Source organism: Electrophorus electricus, chromosome 19 (assembly GCF_013358815.1).
Source record: "Electrophorus electricus isolate fEleEle1 chromosome 19, fEleEle1.pri, whole genome shotgun sequence".
In the NCBI taxonomy this organism is placed as follows: domain Eukaryota; kingdom Metazoa; phylum Chordata; class Actinopteri; order Gymnotiformes; family Gymnotidae; genus Electrophorus; species Electrophorus electricus.
The window spans coordinates 445737-471551 of record NC_049553.1 but is presented as its reverse complement, the minus strand read 5'-3'; the positions used below and the strand labels follow the sequence as shown (position 1 = coordinate 471551).

The window sequence follows — 25815 nt, the reverse complement described above, 5'->3', positions numbered from 1 at the left end:
TAGACATTCTACTGCAAATACAATGCTTTTCTACACCTGATCTCTGCAACAGCACAGAATTACAGAAGCCCCCCAGAGGGTTGCACACACAAACATATTTAATCATTCACTCAAAATGGTGTGAGTCTCTGTGTGAAGAATATGGCTACCCCATCAATACTGCAGGATACCTATCAGAATGCACACAAGTACACACACAGAAAGAATCCTAAGCACAAAAAATAGATAATTGTGCATTAACTAAAAGAAGCGGTCTATATTTCATTCTTTCACTCCTCAACTTCCTGTAATTCACTCATCTGTCATCTGTCATATTATTATGTCCTCTTTTTTTCATACTAATCCAGGGTAGTGCTCTGTGTATATATATATATATATATATATATATATATATATATATATATATATATATATATATATATATATATATATATATATATATATATAAATAAATTCCCCACTCGCCCACTGGGCGGTCTTTTTCCTTTAAGCTCGGGTCCTCTACCAGAGGCCTGAGAGCTTGAGATTCCTGCGTAGTATCTTAGCTGTTCCCAGTACTGCATTCTCTCTTCTGGACCAAGCTCTCAGATGTTGTTCCTGGTATATGTTGGATCCATTCTCCCCAGTTTGGGGAACCACAATTACCCCCCCCGCCCATCTTTTCTATATCTTCCTTCAGCCCTCGGTCTTTCTCGAGTTTCTCATGTTCCTTTTTCCTGATGTTGCTATCATTCAGGATTGCCACACTATCACTTTGGCTCTCTTCTGCACTTTGTACACCACTACTATGTCCAGATGCCATTATCATTTTGTCTGTCTGTATCTGAAAGTGCCACAGGATCTTATCATGGTCTTTTTCCACCACCTTTGGGGTGTATCCCACTTAGAGCTTGGAACATCCAGCTTGTACTCAGCACAGATGTTTCTGTACATTTTGCCAGCCACTTGGTTATGACACAGTGGGAGTACCATGTGTGTAGCATTCTGTGTTTCAAGAAGTCCTTTCTGAATCAGTATGTACCGGACTCTCACGTTCACCTTAACAGATTCACTACTTTGAGAGCGGACAGAATTTACAATCAGTCCAGTAAGAAGAAAGGAGGGGGCTTGCCGTGTTTGCGAACAACAGATGGTGTATTCTTGGACACATCACAGTGAAATGCCGGACGCTGAACTGTGTGTGGTGGAAATGCGTCTGTACTATCTGCAGAGAGAATTCATGATTGTGATGTGTGCAGTGTACATTCCACCTTCCGCCAAGGCAGACATAGTGTGTGATGTCATCCACACTACCACCGGAAGCGTGCAGAACCACAGTCCCAGTGAATTCATCGCAGTGTTTGGAGACTTCAGTCACGCTTCCCTCTCATCGTGTCTGCCCATATTAAACCAGCTTCTGAAGTACAGGACCAGAGAAAACAGGACACTGGACTTGTTGTATGCTAATGTTAAAGGAGCATACAACTCCATGGCTCTCCATCCACTGGGTCAATCTGACCACAATCTTGTACTCCTCACTGGACAGCACAAACCCCTTGTCCAAAGACAACCAGTATCCAACATAAAATTGAGGAAGTGGTCCCCCACGGGCTGTGGAATCACTGCAGGCATATTTTGAGGCCACACAGTGAGATGTTCCTTGTGAACCATATAATCAGGACATTGATGATATAACAACATGTCTCACAGACTATATTAACTTCTGTGTGGAAACTGAGGTACTCTCTAAAACTATGAGATGCTTTCCCACCAACAACCATGGGTCACAAGCAGCCTAAAATCTCTCCTGAACCAGAAGAAGAGAGGTTTCAGATCAGGTGATAAGAATAAGATAAAAAGGGTGCAAGCAGAGCTCAAAATAAGGATTAAAGAGGCCAAAGAGGAGTATAGGAAGAAGCTGGAGACCAAATTGGAGTAGAACAATATACGAGATGTGTGGAGAGGCCTGAAAGATATCACTGGCTTCAGTCCATACAGCTCTGGATCAATAACAGAGGGTAGTTGTGAATGGGCGTATGAGTTTTTTTCTTTGAGAATGACTCTCCTCCTGCTCCATTGTCTTCTGCTCCGTCTCCGGTGGTCTCGCCTCTTAACACCTCAGGACGACTACAGCCATCATCATTCACAGACCATACTCCCTCCACACCAAGCATTAACACCTTACCTGACATGAATTTTCCTCCCCCCACAGTCAGGATCTGCCCAGCAGAAGAGTACCAACATTCACTGCTGACCAAGAAGGAGCAGAGGAACTCAGGCAGTGTAAAGCTGCAGGTCTGCATGGTATTGAGCCTAAGGTCCCGAAACTTTGTGCTGAGCAGCTGTGTAGAATCCTCTAGTATATCTTCAACCTGAGCTGCAGCCAAGAAAGGGTACTAAGTAAGATGGAAAACTACTTTTGTGGTTCCCGTCCCTAAGAAGAGGCACCCGTTGGCATTGAAGGACTACCGTCCAGTTGCCCTGACCATCCAACTGATGAAGACTCTGGAAAGGCTGATGTTGGGCCACCTGATATCACTGGTCAGAGCTGCCCTCCATCCCTTGCAGTTTACATATCAGGATGGCATTGGAGTGGATGATGCAGTTATTTACCTACCGGACAGTGTGTATTCCCATCTGAACACAACCGACCGCTCTGTGAGGATTATGTTCTTTGACTTCTCCAGCGTTTCCCTAGGGGAAAACTATGGCAGACGCAGGTGGGTGAATCCATCATCTCGTGCACAATGGACTACCTGACTGGCTGACCCCAGTCTGGGCAGCTGCTGTGTTTCACACATGGCCACGTACAGCACAGGGGGCGCATCGGGGGACTGTATTAGTTCAGTTTCTGTTCAACATTTACACCTCAGACTTCAGACACTCAGACAAATGCCATCTGCAGAAATTCTCAGATCACATGACCATTGTGGGGTGTATCAGGACAGAAGACTGAAGACAGGAAGCTTTTGTATGAGTTGACTGACTGAACCAACTGTAGCTCAACATCATTAAGAAGAAAAAGATGGTGGTGGACTTTATGAAACTTTGCCCTCCCCTGTCCTCAGTCACCATCAATGGAGTGGATGTGGAAGTAGTTGGTACGTACAAGTACCTGGTCTTGCACTCAGATGACAAACTGGACAGGAGTTCTAACACCTATGTAGTGTTCAAGAAAGGGCAGAGCCGTCTGTACTTTCTGAGGTGACCGAGGTCCTTCGGAGTGTGCACTAGACTCACTTGGACATTCTACCAGCCTGTTGTCACTAGTGTTACAGTCTATGCTGTGGTGTGTTGGGGCAATAGCATCTACAAAAGTGCAACAAACAAAATGAAAAAACTGAACAAGAAGGCGGGCTCTGTTGTAGGAGTCAAACTGGACACTCTGGAGGTCATGGATGAGAAACGAACTCTTAATAAGCTACTGGTCATTATGAACAATGCATAGACCCCATGTACACTATGGTGGACAGAGACGCACATTCAGCGGAGGACACCTTCCAAGGCTGCTCTTACATAAGTCTTGTACATGTGTGTGTATATATATATGTAAAGTGTTCTTCAGTATGAGACAGGGTAAACAGTATTCTCACAATAAAATTTTAAAAATGTCACACCAATTCTAATATTATATGATAACAACCTTTATCACAAAAATAGTTATTCTGTTCCCAAAAAATAAATTAATCCTTGACATTCCAGCTATGTGTTTGCAGACCCAACTAAAACCTCTGACTTTCTGCACAGTCCACCCACTAGTGGAAAATGCACAAAGAGGAAATCTGAGAGTGTGATGGTGAAGTCAAGTCTTCAGATCTAGCCAACATTGTAGCTTACTTCCCCATCCAGGTGTTCCTTCAAGCACCATTCCCTGTTGTCTCACTCTTTCCATATCCCTACATACTCTACTCACAGACATGCTGCTGGGTCAAAAACTGTGTTGTATTAAAGGGGAGTGGTCACACAGACATGTGATCAATTGTCAAGGGCAAATAATAAATTTATTCAAAATATTACATGTGTAATTTTAGAGGTACAGAAGATACTTTTAGAGAGTCTCTTTTTTTTTCAGATGCTAGAGTGTATTATTCCTGGATCTCCCAAACTTCTTTGCAGTTTTTTTTCTGGTTAATGGGTACATGGCTCATGAACATTTTGGCCACAAACATTTTACAAAAACAGCAAATGGTCACAAACAGTTTTACAAAAACCATGTGGGGGTGTGCGTCTGGTCCTGCAACTCACTAGTACAGTGCTGTTACTTTGATTATGTGCTACATCTTCTGTCATTAATCTGAATCAGTAAATATGATGACTTGTTGAACTCAATCTACATATAGCCTAATAATGCTTAAAATTAAGAGTGATTAACTGCTATCAAAAATCCAAACTTCAACAATAACAAACCTTTAAAAAAATCATGAGACTTCAAAGCACTTCAAGCCAGAATATTTCTCATTTACTCTGCTTCTCTCCTTCCGTCTTCTGCAACAATTCTGCTAATAACAGATACAAATAAATCATATAACAAAAAATGGGAATCTATTGAAACCTATGAATTTTATTACAAATTGTGACATATGGCTGCCTCAGGCTGACATGAAAGCATGTCAGAAATAAAGATTTCTGGGATCGAAAGCCAAATTTCCAAAGACGTGGAACAAAACTTTTAAAAACAGCTATTTCACTTAAACTATGGTATTCTTCAAGAAGTGGAGTAATTTAAAGATTTACTTTAGATGACTGATAGACCTATAATGTAAAGCTGATACAAGCCTCTTAAAGCTGTCTATCATAAAGACATTCTTGGTGCTTCATGGTGTTATTTGCAGATGAACAGCCACCAGAGGGCAGTGTTGCTCAGCTGCTTTTACAACATAGGCGAAACGCTATCGGCTACAATGTAAAGTCTTACTGTGCAATTCCATTTTGAATACTTGCGTAGTTAAATAAGTTTAATTTTTATTTGTTTACTTAAGTTAATAGGATTAGGTAGGAAAATTTCAGTCCATTTAACCACTGGGAGTTTGATGTCATTCTTTTCAATTTATAAATATAACAAGAACCAGGAAGAGCTAACCAGATGGGTACATGCAGGACAATTATTTGACAATATATCAAAGTTTTAAAGCACATCCAGAAATTACTTGATAACATGTTTAGCACCTTAGACCTTATTTTAAAAAACAGTTATGTTTTCAGGCCCAAATAATTTATTACATAAGCATTTGGAAAAATAATTCCTTCTTTCACTACTTTAATAAGCAAAATACCAATTCTATTAGTAAGGTTAATGAAGGCCATGAAATATCAGCATTCCAACATGACTTCTGTCTAAAGTTATCACCTAATTACAAATAACTGCTTTTCTGCTTCCACAGTCTCATTCCAGACAGGTCAAAGGTGAACTTCAGACATGTTCGTCTTGAAAGTTCTATCCTTAGTAGGACCAAAAAGGAGGAGGTGTGCTTGTGTCTGGTTGGCAGCAGTTTGTATAAGAGTCTCCTGTGGCTCAGATCTGATATGGGCACAGAAAAGCAGAGCCATGGGCCAACTTACATAAGGCTTTCTTCCAGAACGACGTACGGGACAGATATGCACAGGGAGAGTGTAGCCCCTTATATATTCACCCTACAGATTATTCCAAGTTTCACATTTCTTACCATTTGTACATATATTTACCTTTGAAGATTACAGAGAGATTTAAATAAAAGGAGTTCTGTGCTCTTCAAATTTAGACAAGACAAAGACAATTTGCCTGAAAGGTATGTATAAACAGATAACAAAGGAGACCAAGGCTGTGCCAGACCACATAATTGTTTTTTTTTTCATTCATAAAACTCAAGCTTCTTTAATCAGTCAATAATAATCAGGGCCCATAATTGTACATCCGCTGGGGGGAGGTTACTAAATACTTACTTAACTTTTATATTATATATTTGTTCCATCTTACTGACCAAAAGAGACAATGTTTCAGCCTGTTTTTATCCCATTCTTTACCCAGAGGGTTTAGTTGTTTGAATTTTACTACCTGAAAGTCCCGAGACGGACTTCTGCTGAGCCAGGAAAACTGATGAGTGGTCACCTCTAAACAAGCTACACAGATGATAGGCTACAACAGACAGAAGAGCATATGTATGTTTAGTACTCTATTTGTACTACTCTGCAATTTGTACTACCTTACTATCGTAACATTCATTCCATTGGGTTCTACAGTTATGAGAGTGTAGATCAGTTCTTTTTCCTGAATGCTGCTACAGCATCTCCATAGATGCTGCCACAGCATCATCTTAGCGTTAAAATGCCTTGCTACTGTAAATAACAATCCTTAATTCTGATGGTCAAAAGATGCTCAATGAATTGATCAGCAAGCCTGATTGCAGTACAGCTGATTACATCTCTTGCAAGAGTTACAAAAGACAACCCCTACAGTGATGCCTGAGAACAAATGGTTGATAACAATTAATGCTTTCATGCTAGTCATTTTAGTGGCTGTGTAAATATATTTTTATTTGAAGAGCAATAATTGATCTCACTCTTCATAAGCATGTCTTTGATGTTTTTGCCTTGCCTCTAGATTAGTGGAGGATTTTTAAAAAGAGATGCATCAACCTGGTTGACTTTGAAGTGTTTAAGTATAATATCAGTCACTGTTTCATTTGTTGTATAAATGAGCACAAATGAAATAATTTTTTTTAGCACTCCAGTCATTATTTGTTCATATCTTCCACCAGTGTTTGCACGTGTTTTATTGTCTGTTCCAGGTGCAGCCAATCTTCTCCTTTAGCTGTTCCTGATCTGTTGGCCCCGCCTCCTATTCCTTGCTGTTGTCTGCTTCTTGATTTCAAGTTATTCCCTCTTGATCCTGGACGTAATGTCTACAGGCCTGTAACCATGACCTCTGTAATCATGACAGTCTTTGAACGTCTGTTCCGAGCCCTGAAGTGCTCTGCTGGATCCCAGTTTGCATACAGATCTAACATGTCTGTTGAGTCAACTTGGCCCTGCAGTTCATGCTACAGCATCTTTACAGTCCTGGAATCTATACTGGAATTATGTTTCTGGGCTTCAGCTCAGCTTTCAACACCATAGTGCCAGAGCCGCTGAAGGTCAAAATGTCCCAGCTGTCAATGTCTGATTCCGTCTGCTGGTGGACTGTGGATTTTGTGACAAAAGGAGACAGCTAGGAAAACTCATATCAGATTCCCAGACCCTCAGTACTGGAGTACCACAAGATTGTTGCTCTCATCCTTTCTCTTCAGTCTCTACACCAATGACGGTGTCTCTAAAGAACCATGTGTGAGGATCCTGAAGTTCACAGATGACAATACTGTGTCGTGCCTCATAGCAAATGGTGTTGAGTCGGCCACCAGAAAGGAAGTCGAGCAGCTGGGCTCATGGTGCTACCCCCTCCCCATGCCCCTACAACATCAATGGCCTGGTAGTTTCTTCTGTGCAGTCACTCAAGTTCCTGGGCCCCACCACATCCAGGGACCTGAGGAGGGAGAGGGACATGGTCTCCATTGCCAAGAGAGTATAGCAGGGAATGCTGCAGAGCCTCATGTTCCAGGTCTCCATAGCGATCATCAATCCTCACATCATCTAGAACCTTCTTGTTTGGGTCCTCCACCTCACAAACTGCAGTGCCCAATTAGGACACCAGAGAGGATCATTGGAGGTAGTTTGCCATCCACAACAGCAGCATGATGTAGCATGCTGGTAAAAATAACAGCTGACCCCTTTCATCCTGGAAAGCTCAGGCCCATCAAAACCAGCACAACTAGACATGCTAACAGTGTTTTCCCCAGAGCTGTAGGGCTCATCAACCACAGCGCACATTTTAAACTTAAACTTACAAACAAACTTATGGTACTCCAGCAATTTCTCTATAACTTATGCTTATTTGCACAACTGTAAATATGTAATATTTTTGAAAATGTTTATAGCATTCTGTGATATTTTGCATATAATAGTTTTATTAATATAAAACTCTGACCTACATATGTATAGATACCCATATTTGCACATGTACATATATTCATACATCTCTTAGCTCCTCTCCATGGATCTTTATTATTCTTATTTTTTGTTCTTCACTCTATTTATTGTATTTTTATTTTATTTTCCCTTAGAGAAATACCTGTTAACAGTCTGCAGGCTTGTCAGGTCTGCTTAGTATGTTACATACACATGTGAACTCAAGACAAATTCCTTGCAAGAGTAACATACTTGGCGAATATAATTATTGTGATTCTGATTGGCTGCTTCTTGTCTCATCAGTATAAAGTCATGCCAAGTATTATGCCTGTCTCAATTGTTGAATGTGTTGAATGTGGGAATGTGTTCCCCTTGGATTGTTGTAAGTGTAATACTCTTTTTCATTGTGTATTTTGTCTTGCCCTACTGGATTTGACTATTGACTGCTACATGTTGATTGTAAATATTTTGTACATTTGTAAATCCCAAACAATATGTGTATATAATGTCTGCTGGGGGTGTGCGGGAGTAGAATGCTGATGCATTTGTTTATTCACATTTTCTCCTGTTTATCACACTTGGGTTATGGACAGGTGCTTGTCTCTTGGTTCACTTTGGTTTGGGCATGTAAGTTTTATTTTATAGCTGTTATTTTTGTACTTGTCTGCTACCATTGTTTGACTTGTCACATATTTTATTAAGTAACAAGTGAAACAGTGGTTTTTATTTTTATTTTGCAGCAGCAGTCTGAGCATAGATCAGGACATAACATGTATGACAGTAGTATTCAGCAGATTGTTTATAGGACAGTGCATCCATTGTCTGAAGTAAAACGTGAGCAAAGGCATAATCTATGAATTACTTTCAAAATCTGTAGTTATAGAAATGTTCACACATTTCTGTACTTTTTTGTGCTTAAGTCATATATACTGTACTATTGGGTACAATATGTAAAAAGCATGTTTTGCTAATTTTTTAAAAAACATTTTAGCTCAGTTTACATACTTAGAAAAGTGTTATTCAATTTAGAGATTTAAAGAAAAAAGACATTTATTATTTATAGTTACATTTATTATTAATATTTAAATGCTAAGTATAGATGTACAGTTAGGAAGAAATGTTTTGAACACCATAGAAATGTTTTGAACACCATAGTTTCTGGTGAAAGGCATTTAGTTCATAACTAATATAATTCCTGTGCAGGAATTATATTAACAGTGACAGTGACAGTTCATTTTAAAGAATAATAGAAGAGCTGCCTTAGAATTCTCCATTAAAAATATTTCTAAACTAGAAACCTCATATTCATGTCATATGATATGTATTTAGTGGCTGTGCATGGTCCTCTTTCGAAAATGTGCTAACATTGGCTACTTCTTCATCAGTTTGCCTTCAAGATTTCGGACCAAAAAGAGACAATGTTTGTTTGACAATGGCTTCCTTCACATGCCATATACACTTGAATTAGCTAACCTTATCTTGCAAGTAACTTAACTATACAAGAAGCTTATGAGGACAACCTTTATCATGACATGCTTTCTTGCTGAATAACTTTAAAAAATAAATAAATGTACTGGTTTACCAACATGTTTGTTCGTACTCTGTGTCCCGAGTACAAACAGGATGGAAGTGTTTGGCTTCAATATAAGTTTGTGGCAAGCGTTTTTTAAAAATACAAGCTGCAAAACAGTACTCTGTAAAATGGGTACTATAAACCAGAGGTTTCGCTGGAAGTTTGACTGGGACAGTCCAAATTTTCCAAATAAACTGCACATATTTCTCTCTGATTTTTAGAAAGAAATACATTAAGGCTCACATTTTTTCCTTTTGTAACTAAAAGCAGAACATGTAATATGATAGCTAATACACGTGGCTTCTCTGATACCGATTATTATGCTAATGGTATGGAAAGCCCCATGTTAAAGTGGCTGGTTATTTTTGAGACTCATCTTACAGTCCAAAGTTCCAAAGTTGACATGTTTGGCCACTCATGATTTGTCTTTAAACACCACATGCATATGTTAACAAGATTACAAACTTGATTTTCAATGGAGGGGGTCTTTAAATATGTCACGGACTGCTCAGTCATTGTCGCTACGTAAGTCATTTAACGTCAACATCCGTCATTGTAACTATTTGCAATAGCCGTAGCGTCTTTGTTAGCGTGCACTTTGTAAAATGTAAAACCGTGCAATCATGTTCACCGTTAACGTTTGTGAGTGCATGTCGTGTAGTGTGTTTCGTGTTAATAAATGTCCCACATGAACGAGGAGGTCTGTGCGTCCTGCCCCGCACCCTGCGGCACTCGGGCCAGCAGCGTTACAAAATATATATGTAACATTTGCATAATATCGTTATTGAGCAAATTCACAATTTTAAACCTGTTTCTGTTTTAATCACAGATGTTGTGTATATTTGCATATTTCCTAAATATATAGATTTCAGATCCTACTCTTAAATACTCACATTTATGTCTAACATTTACATTTATATTTATCATATTATTTATATTTGTAATTTTTCACACGTTTTTTAAATCTCTACAGTGAATACTAGCAGTGTTTTTTTGTGTGTTTAAATGTATGAAATTTGGGCTAAATGTTAATAGGTGAGCTAAAAATGAGTAAGGAGCTTTTTATATTCAGCATCCCATAATATGCGTGTGTGTGTGTGTGTGTGTGTGTGTGTGTGTGTGTGTGTGTGTGTGTGTGTGTGTGTGTGTGTGTGTTTGTCCACAGGTTCAAACATTCACACACTATATTATATACAACAGAAACAGCCTCTGGAAGCACAAGGCCTATTATTTGTTTAATCCTAGTGCAACCTCATTAGCACATACTGAAAGGAGTGATAAATCTGCCACCACATTTATATAAACATTTGTATATTTCAAGGAGAGCAGCACTGGACCCATAGAGATGGCAGAGAGTGGGAAGCACAGTGAGCATGTCACGTAAACAGTAGGAGGTTGTGGAGAGCTTTCCTGATGACCAGTCGCTGAGTTTTTATACTGATGTTTTGTGAAACAGAACTAGCAGATGGATGGAGAAATGTTGAATTTCTTTACACAGGCAGATGAAAATGAATGAACGAATGAATCTGATCCATCATTTGTTTTTTTTTGTCCTATACAGATCCTTTCAATCCCTTCATCACTCAAGCAACAGCTCATTAAAATGCTTTATAAAGGGCTAATTATATGTTTCCAGTATTTTATATGACTACCATGAAAAAAATGTTTTGTCTTTATGTACCGAACTGTAAAGAACTGGTCTCCTATCATACATGTGCCTGACTCCCAGTCACATTACCTACGTTAGCTACAGTACATTAGAGCTGGTAATCTAAATGAGCAGAAGATGGGGGAAACATACAAAAGGGAAGATGAACGTGAAGATGGCCTAGAAAGGGAAAAAAGCAATTTAGGCATCGCTTTTCATACTCTAAAAAGATCTACATAAGACGGCTTCAAATCATGAACATGAATTTGAGAAAGCAGTTGAGAAAGCATTGTGCAGCAGGTCTTAAAATCTCTGAAATTTTGGGAATATTTCCTTTAACCACTTGTTTCTAATAATTAGTCTTTTGAAAAACTTTCTAAAAGAAGTATTAATTTATTTGCACCATACATTGACATCTTATTCCACATTTCCATGATCCTACATTTTAGAGACCACTACAGATTTAGTTACATATGCAAATGTTTCCACATGCATATGTAGTTCTGGCTGTGATGTCACAACAACTGAAGTGTTATAAAAAAATTAAGTTATCCTTCTTCACATGTATGACTGTGTGGATGGTGGGCTTTGATCTTTTCACAACATACAGCATGCACAGCATATCTAACCCCTTTGCAATCAAGAACAATGAAAATCCTGTATTCCACAATTAGTCCTTTAAGTAGAATTCACTGGGTTCATGAACTGTTTATGCAGGATATTTTGTGGATGGAGGATGGGAAATATGTTTTAAACCATATAGTGCTTTCCTTGGCTCAGGAAAGGCAAACATAAAATTAACCAGAGATGATTGCATTAGTATTAGCAGAGGTGTACAAGAGACAGTCTAACAAATGCACTGCTTATTTAACATTACAAAGGAATAAGACCCATATTCATTACTGTTTTGGACACACCCCTATATATTTCACTTGGAAATATGTAGCACCTATGAGTTGCAGAACTAAACAAGACATTGGGTTGGTAGTTTATAAAAATATTTAAAAACAAATCCTTAGTTCAGTGTAATTTGCACATGAAACAAAGATTTTTTAATATTCTACTTTGTAGAAGTCTGTAAAATATGAGCGAGAAAGAGGGGGGAGGTGAAGCATGCAGTAAGGCCACTAGTTTGTTATGACAGAACAATACAAAAACAGCGCCTTGTTCATAATAACTATACAGTTACTGGAAGGGAAGCTATTTCAGGAAGCCCCTTCCAAAAGACTGCTGTAGCATATTTCTGCAGTCTATAAATCAAACATGCCAACAAGGCTCTAGGATAACTGTCAGTATGTTTTTATCATGGTGTTCCACTGTATCTCATGCTCTTGTATTCTTTCCTTCTCTCTTTCTCTGTTGTTAGGTGAGTCACGTATTTGCAGGACTGCTGACAAATTGTATACCTAAAAAGTATGGTGACACAGCCTTGGGGATTGTGAGAATGCTCAGCGAGTACTTCAGCACATCATGATAGGGACAAACACCCTATAAACACGCCAATGTGCAAGCACATACTCACTTAAGTATGAAATTAAGTAAGTAATGGTTGTAAACCTGCTTGTATCCATCTTTTTTGTGTGTGTGTGTGTGTGTGTGTGTGTGTGTGTGTGTGTGTGTGTGTGTGTGTGTGTGTGTGTGTGTGCGTGTGTGTGTGTGTGTGTGTGTGTGTGTGTGTGTGTGTGTGTATATGTGTGTGTGTGTGTGCGTGTGTGTGTGTGTGTGTGTGTGTGTGTGTGTGTAACACTGTTCCTAAAAAGGCAGAAGCATTCCTGCAGAAGTTTGTCTTGAGGAGAGGAGTGGAGCAGCAGGTCAGAGCAACAAAGACCAGACGCCTCCCAGACCATAAACACTGTGTTCCTACAGCAGCCCTCTGCTTTATGGCATACACACACTCATACATACAAACATTCACACTAGTACTACACACACTTTCAGAGGAAAACATTTATCACTTTCTTTGGCAGTTCTGCTGTTTAGTGCCAATCAGGAAATCATGTGTGTGCATGTCTGAGTTTGTGTGTGGAACACTAATAACTTGGTCTTGCATGACCTAACAGTTGCCTGAAGCTCCACTCATATTATGTAACTGCAGGTAGGAATTTAAAAGCAGCAAAAATGCTTGATTGCCCAACATTGATTTGTCATCTACGCACAACATTGCCCCAGCCCACCCCCACATTCACCAGGGAGAAAGATGAGAAGTGAATATCTGAGGCGTTCAAGTAATGCAAGACTATTACAATAAATTAGTATTTAAAGGGAGGCTATACTTATTCATGATGACTTAGTATTTAGATTTTCTCAAAACAGAATTGTTATTGACTCATCACCTTTGCTTAGGATAGTAATGAGTGCTTAAGCAGACATCAATAAGCCACCACTTCACCACTTCACTTTCAGAGAAAACATTAGTATGGTGAGTCACCAAGAACATACATTCATTTACATATGCAACAACTCCTTTTCTCAGCTACACATATAATAATGCTCCTCTCTCAGACCTGCAAACAATGACCAATCATCACACTGAATTTTCTCACCTGGCGTACAAAGCTGTTGCTTGTGGTGTCTGAAGATGTACTTCCATCTGAACCTTTAAACCGGCCTTTTCTTCTTGCTCTTCTTCCATAAGACTGTGGAAAGGTAGAAACAAAAGTCTGTAAACTCAGTTAATAATGTTGGTCTAGTGGCCCTTTTCTGTCCATGGCTAGGGTTACTTATTTTTGCTGTGAAGCAAGAAGCCTGTTACTCTCCCTTCTATGGGGATTGTGAGAATACTCAGCTAGTACTTCAGCACATCATGATAGGAACAAACACCCTATAAACACGCCAGTGTGCAAGCACATGCACAAGTATAAATTAAGTAAGTATTGGTTGAAAAAGAGAATTCAGTGATAATACTGAACTATAACTCAAATAGAGACAGAATCAACAGTAAACTTCCTAAAGCCATGTAAAGTACTGTGAAGCCTGCCAGTCTGTTTGTAACTAAGAGACCAGCAAACCAGAGTGTGTAAGTTTACTTTAGCACAATGAACCCCAGAAATTTTTTTTTGACTAACAGACAGAATGAGTCAATGAAACAGACAACAAGAGAAAGAGGGAGTGAAAAAGAAAGCACAACAGACTATGTGTGCATGTGTGTATGGCTGAAATATATTTATTCATTTAGCTATTGTTTCCCAGTCCTGCTCCTGAGATATTCCTGCTATAACACACATCATAAATGTATAATAGGTTTATTATTCACTAATAAGCTCAGTATATTTTTGACTAGAGATACTACTAAAACTTGCAAAGTAAGGGTTCTTGAGGATCAGGAATGGGAAGTACCTAAAAAGTCTACGCTCACCAGCCACTGGACACCTGCCTTGTAGTTTGTAGATCTTTTTCCTTGCACAATTTGTGCTGGCCAAACTCTGTCCCTTTGACAAAAGATAAAGGATGTCTGCAGTTCTGTCTCAACCCAATAAAATGTGGGAAAAAAAAACCCTTTTCCACACCGCTGTACCCAATCAAGTTGTATCAGATCAACACCTTCAACAAGGTGTGTGTTTATGTAATACTAATAGTAGCAACTACACAAATATGATCAGCAGTGGTCAGAAACTAATCAGTAAGTGGGTAGAAGGTGATTGAGGAATTGTACAGTCTGTAACTGTACATTATATGACAGGTGAAAAATGGTTAGTATGCAATAAGCATACATTTTAAATGTATCTTGGAAGAGATATGAATTCGGCAGTTAACATACATTCCCGACACATCGAGTAATATCCACCATCAAGCTTGTAATTCGAGATATTTGCTATGTCAATAAAATATAATGAACCGTAACTTTTGGTTTATTTACATGACATGCCGCAGCACCAGAGTAAGTAACATATAACCTATAAAAGTACACTTTGATACTTACCTGTAACACGGCATTCTCGAGCGTATCCAGATGTTTTTCCAGGGAATTTGACGGCGTTTTGGGCATACTGTTCACAACCATCTGACAGTCTGTCCCAGTTACATTTGAAAGAAAAAAAAGCCCCGAGGAACGTCAGCTAGTTTTATACCCACACTTTAAAAAGGTAGGGAGCAAGCCCTCCACCTCCCCTCGCAGTCGCTTTTCAGCAGCCTGGGCATCCGTGACAAGTTTTCAGCAAATGTTAACGTTTTTAGATAATACGTCGCTCAGGCAGTATAAGAGAAGGAAGGCTCCAGTCACTCGCAGGATTAGTCTGGTGACTCGCTCAACAGCAAAGCGCTTCCCTGGATCACTGCCCTCCTTCCCACGCTCGACATCATCTTCCGCGCTACTCATGCGTGCGCAGCAGAGCAATGCTTAGGTGCGTCTTTAATGTTAATACGACGAGGATTTAAGAGATGTCCAATTATACGTTTTGCTCCCTCTGCTGGTTAATGAACAGCAGAACAACACACCCATTTGTACATTTTGTAGCTCATGAGTGTAATAGTAACAAATTAGAATACTACCGTAGTTTTATACTAATGTACTGTTGTGACTTTTACATAAATTCCAGAAATATCTGATTTTAGGTAAAGGGTCTTTGACAGAGGCCAACACAATATGTACTACATCCTACGCATACACACACAACCAATTAGTAGCTTTTATATTCATATTAAATCTCCTACCACAGAAAGACGATTTTATTCTCAAACAGTCAGTGAACAATTTCTTAGTCCTCAGTTTTAATATTTACTCTTGGATATATTTTAATATATAGAAATCTATGAAATCAGCTCAGAGCAGTCACAAGCCAGAAGGCTGGTCCATCTTGATGTAACCACCAGTTGTGGTGTGTGTCCCACCCTTGAAGTTGAGGCGCCACATCGTTACCACATTTACTTTTTTTTTCTCTCTCTCTCTCTCTCTCTCTCTGCTCAAAACAAATTAAACAATTTTCACTGAATTAACAAGTCTTGCACTCACTGTATTAGAGTAAGAGAACAGAACGTATGTGGTGCAGAGCTAGTTCAGGACCAGACTGAGAGAGAATTATGATATCATGATATCACCCCTGTTAAAATATATATATTATCTAAGTTATGCAGTAGCAAATTCAAAGTAAGTGATAAGGTGTCCATGGGTCAGCATTTTTTTTTCAGCATTTCCTGACTGGAGCTTTCAGCAATAATAATTATCTAGAAAGAACAAATATTGTCCTTATTGAGTGAACTTATTTTGTTAAGAGCTGTGTTAAAATGTGAGCTTGTTTTCAAACAGTGCTAGAAGCAGCAGACATGCCCAACCCATGAGCAGACCAATGTTCTGCAGAAAAAACACAAGATATGGATGTGGAGACTGAATTCTACTCATCTCAGGCATCTGGAGAAAAAGAGAGAGCCAGCAGGAGACAAAGATTATTTAATCAGGCAAGTAATTGGCCTTTGGTCCTAAAGACAGCTCAAGATATTAATTGGATTGGAAGAACCACTGACTCACCAGTTTGACCAGTGACAGATAGAGGAATAGACCAGCTGTCACAGTGAAGATCCACTGCTGAACTTCGGTGTGGGAGGAGACAAAGAGGCTGACGTAGAGCCCTGCAAAGGCAGTGAGGGTGCTGAGAACATTCATAAGTGCAGCTCGCTTCACTGGGAGACCAGAGCTCAGCAACACCGCAAAATCACCTATGCGAGAAAGACACCTCAACATGATCCCAGAAGGACTTGCACAACAGCATGTTTTAAATGACTGGTACTGAGAAATAAAAAAAAAAATAGGTCATCAGTGTTTGTGATTTACACATTTATGGCGTTTAACTGATGCTTTTATCCCAAAATTACAATTGAGCAGAACTTGAGCAATTGATGGATCAGGGGCTTGATCAGGGGAACCAACAGTTGTATCTTGGCAGTGGAGGGGTTTGAACTGGCAACCTTCTGATTACTAGTCCAGATCCTGAACCACTGAGCTACCACTACTACCTACAATTATTTTAGTACGTTTTATTACCTCTAATTAATTACCGTTTGTAAATTTTGAATATAACAGAACTAAGGAGAAAAGCATGGTAATATTTTCCTTCAAATCAGCAGAATGCTGTTTGCACATGTAAACCAATGGAGATAGCCATCTAACCTTACCTTCACTGGCTGCAATGACTGAGTAGTGTTTGTTTTTCTTTCCAGAGCAGTTACAAAGTTACAATGTTAATGTAAAATTAATTTAGGTCATTAGATCGAATTTAACCTCTAAATCAACTCACCCATTTCATGGGGGACCTCATGGCACAGGATAGCCACTGTAGTTGCCATACCAGTCTTAACTGAGCTGGAGAACGCAGCTCCCACTACCAAACCATCAGCAAAGTTATGGAGGCTGTCACCAACTACTACCATTACAGCCAAAAGAGGCATGCCTTGTTCTGAGACAACACAGGAAAAAGTAAAATGGTAATATGTAAAATTGACTTAATTATAATGGGGTTCTGAGTATGTATGTGTGGTAATGTGTGCTTGTAGGGAATTGTGTGTGCTTTTTTGTGTGTGCGGGTGTATGTACTTGTGTGTGTTTGTGAGTGTGTGCAAGCATGTGTGTGTGTTTGTTTTTTGTGTGTATGTGTGTGTGCATGCATGTGTGTGTTTGCGTTGTGCGTGTGTGTGTGTGTGTGTGTGCGCGCGCGCTTTTTTTGTATGTGTGTGTGCATTCTTTTACTCTGTTGCTGGTTGATGCTAGGCTCCACAGATTGCCTTTCTGTACACTCTCTCTCCTCCACAGTTCTCTGTACAAAAAGTCAGCAAAAGATCCACTTAGACATGTCCCTGCGAGTTAATAAATCAATCATGTCCTATGTTCTGCAGACACACAGGCTCCCAAGGAACACAGAGAACATGCTGACCAGCTGCAAGGTAGACACTGATTTCCCATGCTGCCCCTCTTCATTACAGTTAAGCTCCACAGACAAATCATGTAGGTGACCCTGTGAGGGGAAACACCATTTCACATCAAAACTGATTCCATGGACAAACAAACATACAGACACAAAGTATGCAAAAGTATCACAGGGTGAGAGACAGGGAAGTGTATTCAGTAGACAGCACCAGTATGTTAAATATGTTTAATGAGGAATTTAAAGAAATGGAAACAGATGCTGGGATGTTTCTGCTGTCACTCACATGCCCATGAGATGACATTCCAAAAGAGAAGACTCTCTCAATGAGGAAGAAGCCATAGATCCCAGTAATGATGCCTGCAACCTTCCACAGGTAGTCATTTTCTTTTGTGAGCTTAGGATCAAAATGCTGACTGTCCTCATGAAGGCCAAGGATCTCCAAAGTATATACAAAGGCAGAGATGGAATAGTTTAACTGTAGTGTTTTGCAGGCAAAGTGGAAAACAAAGTGTCCATGTTTTATTTTTGATAACCGAGAATATGAATTTTCACTAGAAAATACTCTTCCCTCACACCATTTCTAGCACAGGTAGAGAGAGGCACAGGGCAGCACACAATGCTGCCGGAAATATGCTAATCAAAAACAAAAACCAAAATGGTTGAAAGTAGAATGGCGGTGTTGTTGGCTGATCATTACCGCAAGCTCTAAGCTGAAAAGCAGAGATTGTTTTTTTGATTTTCTCACAGTGTACATCATACCTAATTCTCATCGTAGCACAACTCCAAATTGTGCAGTGGTGCCACAAACCCAAGGTGAGTAAATGCATCCAGCTATGGTAGAGTCACAGTACATTGAACTAAGAGGAGACATCTAACCGCTAAATCCTCAAACGTGTCTTTGAAAGATACAACGGCCTGTTTATGCTGATGGAGAGAAAAGGAACCTGGCCATTTTACCTAGTCATTGAGAGCACAGTCAATAGCAGACCCAATGACTATTAGCTATGGTTGAAAAGTGCAATAGCTGGGAATCAAATGAAAATACAGAACCCAGTTCTGTAGTTGTAGAAAGAGTATTTTAGGAATCATATTTGAGTGGATGGTTTTAGTTTACTCTGCGTGGCTTTACAACCAACATAAACATGTTACTGCTTTGTTGGGCTGAAAAAAAACTCATTCAGAAATTTGCTGGTAGTTCTCTTTACTGGTAAAACTTAAGCTGGTTTCAAAGAAATCCAAAGAAATTGTAAAGGAAGGGTCATCAGGAGCAGCTTTTTGCTTTCATATCCTAACGAATATGATTAAGCATAATTATTCACTGAGACACTTGAGGTGCAGACACCTCTGTGTTCATGAATCCACCTAGTGTCCCGATACCTGTGGTATCAGATGGAACAGAGCATCTCCTGAGAGTGTGCCCACGGCAAGCCCCACAAACATCTGCAGGAGGAGAGCGTAGGTCTCTTGACAGGAATTAAAAAAGATCAGGCAGATTCCCAGCATGGAGCCCAGTGTGATGAGCAGCACTGCCACTGTGCTGTAGCCATACTCTACCATGGAGAGAGAGAGAGAGAGAGAGAGAGAGAGAGAGAGAGAGAGAGAGAGAGAGAGAGAGAGAGAGAGAGAGAGAGAGAGAGAGAGAGAGAGAGAGAGAGAGAGAGAGAGAGAGAGAGAGAGAGAGAGAGAGAATGACCCTGTGGTATTAAATGCATTTTCTATGATTTTGTTCAGTTTATGAATCTTTTTAATGCTTGTACAACACTTGTAATTTTATAATGTGATGTCCATTTAATATAGAAGATAAATATGACAGTACTAATAACAATATCAGTATACTATTAAAATAATAATAAATACTCTGGATATAATGACATTCAACCTTGAGGATAGGAATGCAAACATTATGTAGAACTAAATTAGATAAACTGAATTAGAGAAGAAAAGTGAGCTGAATTAGGGCCTCACTCTCAATATCACTGGGAGGAGATGCACTAGCTGCTGGTAGTGGAGACTCACAGGCGTCACCCAGTAGCTGCTGAATGATTGCAGGACAGATGTGTCTAAAGTGTCCTCTGGATATTGACGAATGGGGATCCATGATGAAAATTTCCAGTAGCTCACTGGCTGAGAAACACATCTGAAGAAGCATCAAAAACCACCTCAGATCACTTGTCTCCATGAAAGCAATGTGGCCAACATACAGCAGACCTGTATTCAAGACAAACTGCTTTTCTTTTATTTGTTTATTTGCACCTGTGTCCAGTCTCTGGTTTCTCTTGTTAGTGGCAGACTGCATGCATAAGGTTGGTCTGGGGAGGAGTCTACAGTGCTCCGCCTCTCCCTGCCATGTGAGCTGTGAGTGACAGTGCCTCCTACACCAAGCTTGTATAACAGCTGTTCCAGGTCTGTAAATCAATCAGTTGGAATACACTTGCTGAAGCTGTGGCGTGCTGTGAGGTGCATAGACTGTATCATTTTCAAAAACATCTGTTCTCATATGCCATCGATTTTATAGCTTTGATTATATGCACGTTATATCTAATCTTATTTATTTTAATTAAACTTCTGTTTCATTTAAATTGTTTTAATTATTTTATTTTGTTAAATTAACTTTATATTTTAATAATGTATCTTTTAATTCTTTTTTTAATATTTAATTATCTAATTTCTATTTAAATGGACTATATTTCATTTAAATATATTGTTTTAAGTAACCTTTTTCTCATTTTGACAAAAACCTTCCTGAGGTAAGCTTACATCTCAAGCTCTATTAAATTCTTTCATGTCTGGTTAAAGCACTTTGAATTGCCTGTTTATGATAAGTACTATACAAATGATCTTGCCTTGCCTTGACTAAATAATAAGTAGCATGAACATATATTATGCCAATTGGGACATTCAGGACAAATTGTTATATAGACAAATATATGTTCTTATATTTGAGATGTTTGAATGTGTGTGAATGTGTGTAAGCTTAGGCAATGTAGTGCAAGACGTGTTTATTTGCATAGCATTTTTTCATACAGAACTATAATTCAAAGTGGTTTACACACAAAAATAACAGAATAAAGTAATAATAACAAAGATTATTACATGCCAAGATCTAACAACCCAGTACATTTTTTCTGCAAAATAAAATGAAGAAAGCTAAATAAAACAATTTAAAAATAGAATGTAATAATAAACAAAGTACAATTGATGTAAGAGAGCAAGAAAACAATTAAACACTATGGAATAATAAAATAAAAATACATTAAAAGACTATAGCGCAATAACAGTAACAATACAATACTGCTTAACATGGTGCAAGAGCTATAAGCACAAGAGAATGGTAATGTAATTTTAAGAATTCCTACATCCCTACACATCTAAATTCGACTGGAGTTAGTTCCAGTTATGTGGAGCACAAGTATTAAGTGCTGCTTCACCATGTTTGGTTTGAACTCTCGGCTCTACATGCTGGCTCGAGTCCATGTATTTAAGAGACCTACTGGGTTTAAAAGGATATGAAAAGGATTCTAGGCCTAATTCACTGAGTGATTTGTAGACTACTAGTAGGTTTTTAAAGTCAGTTGTATAACTTACTAGAGCCCAGTACACTTATTTTACGTGCTCTGCTCTTGTTGTCTCAGTTAAACCTACTGCAGCAGCATTTTCTGTGTCAGTTGTAGCTGAATTTGGTCTTTTTGGGGAGTCCAGTTAAACCACTACAGAAGTCAAACTTGACTGAGATAAAAGCATGCGCAAGTCGCTAGGTCTCAATGGTACATTAAATCCTTGATACTAGCTATATTCTTAAGATGATGGAAAGTTGTTTTGGTAAATGATTTGATGTGGCTGGTAAATGTGAGATTTCTGACAGTTTTAGGTCCAAGATATGTTTAAGATATGCAATAATTTTACCTTTTACATGTAGGTCACTGGTCCGGTTGAGAGACTGGAAGATGTAGTCAGTGAAGAAAGCAGGTGAGGGGAGGTTCCTTCTGCTTACACAATGGCCCTTGCGTAAGTGATAGATAATAGCTGCAGCCAATCGAGGAACAGAGGAGGACTCAACACCTCTGCTGTCTGTAACACCAACCTCCTCCATCAGATGTGCTGCATCAATACACTAATAATACATAGGCACACACACTAAATAATCTTCCACCATTATAGGTATACAGTATAATGTATATAAATTACACAATATGTTATAAACACAATAGTGCATGGGCTGCATTTACTAAAACATTATTTAATATAGCTCTAGAGGTCACGGCCTGTTACCTGAGTGTATTTGGAAGTGGGTCTTTCCTCTGGTTGGTAGTTTTGGTTAATGAGTTTAAGAATGCTCTCTGTCTCATTGGCCGAGAGGAAACTTTCATCTTCCAATGAGTGGAGTGTGGTCAGAGCCCAGACACAGTATGAGTAATCAGGAGGTAAGGGCGAAGAGGAGACATTGGAGGAACAGAGCTGTCTCATGTTGATGATGTAACAGAGCAGCACAGTGGAAAATTTAAGGTACTCCTCCCCACTGAGGTAGTCCTTTCTATCATTCTCCTGTACTGACAGTAACCAGTCTTGCGGGAGGCACTGAACATGGAAAATAACATAAGACTTTTAGTAGCGCTTCAACACAGTGAAATGGTTAGAAGTATTTACCTCATGACTGAAATGGAACAGATTAACAAGAAACTAACATACAAATGTTTTATTTCTGGCCAAAATTCTCCAGCAACTGCTATGTAACACATGTAAGACATAAGTAATGATAAACCTGTGTAACAGTGTTTGTAGTCATGTGTATCTTGTAATCTTGTGTATCTGAGAAAGTGGTCACTTAGTCAAAAGAGTCATTACTAGTCCTCTTCTAAATAGAAATAAAAAAATGTACATGAAACATTTAGTGTGTGAATATGTTTTCCATAACATGTTAACATTGTAGAAATAGAGACTGATTTTAAAATTCATATTATGCATTCAAATGAATCTAAAATTACTTACCAGCAATTAATCTTCAACAATTCTGTGTTTTTGTTGCCTATAAAAATATACTGAATATATGTATTTCCCAGTGAAAAACCAGGAGTGAGAGAAATACAATAGATAATAAACTAGAGTCATGACGGTGCTGTCAGGTTGGTGAAAGTATGTTTTTCTTTTTTGTTTTTTCTTTATAGGTCGTGACTTAACTTCATGAGGTCAACGCGTGCGTCGGCGTGGTGTTTTTGAGGTTTCACAATGTTTTTATTAATATTTTGGGAAAAAACAGCATAGAAAATAGAGTTCAAACATTTCCTCAATCTGTGCAACTTTCCCTTTACGTTTTGTCGATAATAAGAATAAATGGCGTGTTCGTGTGTCAACCAGGTCTTAGTCATCTATTTGCATGTGTGATTGATGGATTTGTGTTAGTCTGTGTGAATCTAACCAATAAACAATTATGAAATCAATTATGAAAGGCTTTACCCTTCACGTCAGAAACATTTCCTTCCTGGTTTAATTGACATCTAGCTAGCCAGCTAGCTAAAATGTTGCGCAACAAGTGTAGTTGCTAAAGTTGCAGTGATTTTGGAAACTAGTGACAAAGGTAACGGAGGTTAAGAGCCTGAGGGGTTTCAATCCTTTGATGAAGAAGAATAAAAGACTTCATCAATTCATATTTTTTCTTAATGATAAACTTTGCAACAATTGGTTTGTATTTATTTTACTCTTGACAGTTCACCAAACATAGGCAGATTGCAGCAGGAACCCAACATGATAGGCATCATCACATTATATAATGCACTGAGCCACCCGGACACTTAATGTAATGCAAATAAACGATGACTGGCTTCTCAACATGTGTTTTTAAGACCAAACTTAAAACTTCAATTTTACACAAGCAAATGGCTAATCAATAATGACATTGTGGTGAAAACATGCATACCTACTGAGTAATCTGAGGTTTATACTAGCTAGATACAGGTTCAACTTCTCATTTTACTAGCTCGTCATGTATTTAGCGTTAGCTAACTAATTAGTTAGCAGTGCTCCCTTTTGCTAAGAAACGATGTCTGAGCTAAGATAGCTAATGCCTTTGCTTTAGTGGTCTAATGTATTTTTGCTAGCTAAATTATATGTGTCTAGCCTTAAAATGTATGCATTATCATTACCTTCTCTTCTGCTTGCTGACTTCTGTGAATTTGTAGTTCTACTTTGTGCATTGAAAAAACTGAAAAGGCCTTAACCACTCAAGTGCTTGGAAAGATACTGGATCATTATGGGAAACGGCTAACTAGCTAAATAACGAACACTGGAAACGTCGCACTGAGCAATAGCTAGCTAACGCGATCTATTTCTCTATCTGTCTGCTAAATTCTGTAAATGTAAATGTATTCTATAAATCTCCATAACGAAACTACATGGATTAGTTTTAGCCTAGAGTTAGAAATCAAGCGTTAGAAACTCCTGTGTACAGCTTTCGCTGGATTTATGTGTTTGACGTTTTTCATATTAGCTGGTGCTTAGCCTTTAATTACCAGAGTCAGTGAGTTATCTGCAGTTAATTTACGCACTCCGCTTCTCACCTTGTAACAGAGATGATGAGTCCCATCAATGTGTTCTGGACACTGGAGTGCACGGAAGATGTCGCTGACCAATGTAGCCACATCTTCCTTCTGCAAGGCACCCTCACCCTCTGTTGCCGACAGCGACCAGTTGCTCAGAGCCACGAGAAGCCCCAGCAAAGTCCATAGCCTGCACAGCGTGGGCATCACACTGCCACACACAAATGCACACGTACGTTCCCCCAAGCCCTCTCCAACACAGACACAAGATGCAGAGTATGTTCTGCCTGCACAGGTGAGTGGAGATGGTGTCTAAACCAGACCGTTACAAACAGAAAAGATGATGTGAACTGAAGATGTAGAAAGGTGGTGATGTATCCATACAGAAACCGCTGCATGTGAATAAGAAATAGAGAGGAAGGGGTTGTTTTTAAGGAGCTGTAATTAATGGGTTCTTGTAATAGCGTTGGGAACAGCACGTGGACAGAGAAAGCCCCTTCAGTATTAATCAGCTCCCCTTAGTGTTCTTAAAAGTTGTTTTTTTCCACCTCAAACCTTTAACGGTAGAGATCCCACAGGTTGCCAAAACCAAAAATACCTCCTCCGAAATTCTGCTTTACTTACAGAATGTCTGTAAACAAACAGTCTAAAATTTAGCTCCTTTACGAAATAACCAACCTCACCTTCTTTCACAGTGCTCCCAGTAGCTGATGAAGGAAATGTTCCCCTGCCCTCTGGTTCTGGAGGCAGAGAGAAATGCAAAGAGGGAATTCCAGAGCATGGGTGAAACCCTCTTATGAGCAGATTTGCATGTGCCACTTTCAGAGGATTAGTCGACGCTGCCTCAGTCTCATAGTTCAGAGGTTGCTATGGCAACATCAGGCTAACTTTAGCAATGTGGGTGCAGGGATCAAGGGGCTACTAGAGAGGGACAATAAGGAGAGGGAGAAAGAGCTGAAGATTAACAGGAAAATGCTTCAAACAGCCTGTAGTTTATGTTCACCACGTGGAAAGTAAATCTTTACGTTTTTAAGTGTGAAAAGTAATGTAGTCTGTAATTAAAAATGTATTGTAAAGGTTTTTTTTCTCTAGAACAATCTAAAACAAGGCTTTGCATTTGAACTCTTAGGTTTTCAAACATTTATTTACAATAAAAACATTAAAATGATCAGTGATGATGACAAGAACAAAAAGAACAGGACCAGCTTTGTAGAAGCCACGAGGTATGAATACAGCGGTGTACAGTTTAATTAC

The 25815-nt window shown here is 39.0% G+C and overlaps 2 protein-coding genes across 12 annotated transcripts in view; both read right to left on the bottom strand.

Annotated features, from left to right (window-relative positions):
* cacnb2a (calcium channel, voltage-dependent, beta 2a) overlaps window positions 1-15324 on the bottom strand; it is a 52270-nt gene extending 36946 nt beyond the window's left edge. For all 4 annotated transcript variants that reach the window (XM_027019380.2, XM_027019381.2, XM_035519661.1 and 1 more), the window contains exons 1-2: window positions 15097-15324; window positions 13721-13813 (exon numbers count right to left, since the gene is read on the bottom strand). In XM_027019380.2, the coding sequence (XP_026875181.2) occupies window positions 13721-13813; window positions 15097-15177 (174 nt within the window). In that variant the 5' untranslated portion in view covers window positions 15178-15324. The remainder of the gene's footprint in view (window positions 1-13720; window positions 13814-15096) is intronic.
* Window positions 15325-15419: 95 nt separating this feature from the next.
* On the bottom strand, window positions 15420-25361 carry LOC113583188 (zinc transporter ZIP12). 8 transcript variants are annotated; one of them, XM_035536642.1, is made up of 13 exons: window positions 25245-25361; window positions 24583-24772; window positions 22301-22606; window positions 21935-22142; window positions 20285-20436; window positions 19997-20168; window positions 19409-19581; window positions 18315-18467; window positions 18038-18118; window positions 17854-17920; window positions 17405-17563; window positions 16639-16826; window positions 15420-16521 (listed from the first exon to the last, which is right to left on the bottom strand). In XM_035536642.1, the coding sequence occupies exons 1-13, from the start codon at window positions 25340-25342 to the stop codon at window positions 16393-16395; spliced, it is 2076 nt and encodes a 691-aa protein (XP_035392535.1). In that variant the 5' UTR covers window positions 25343-25361; the 3' UTR covers window positions 15420-16392. The 8 variants fall into 8 exon arrangements, with proteins under 8 accessions (XP_035392535.1, XP_035392536.1, XP_035392540.1 ...); XM_035536643.1 differs by having other exon boundaries at window positions 24583-24751; XM_035536647.1 differs by having other exon boundaries at window positions 24583-24812; window positions 25245-25306.
* Between the last annotated feature and the right edge of the window lie 454 nt (window positions 25362-25815).

What these genes read in the sequence shown, in the direction of transcription:
- LOC113583188 (XM_035536642.1), bottom strand. Translation starts at nt 25,342, where the DNA reads ATGCTCTGGAATTCCCTCTTTGCATTTCTCTCTGCCTCCAGAACCAGA. An exon ending in CCACTTCCAAATACACTCAG is followed by an intron (nt 22,143 to 22,300) that starts GTAACAGGCCGT and finishes ATGTATTATTAG; the next exon opens with TGTATTGATGCAGCACATCT. An exon ending in ATCTGTCACTGGTCAAACTG is followed by an intron (nt 16,522 to 16,638) that starts GTGAGTCAGTGG and finishes CTTTTTCTCCAG; the next exon opens with ATGCCTGAGATGAGTAGAAT.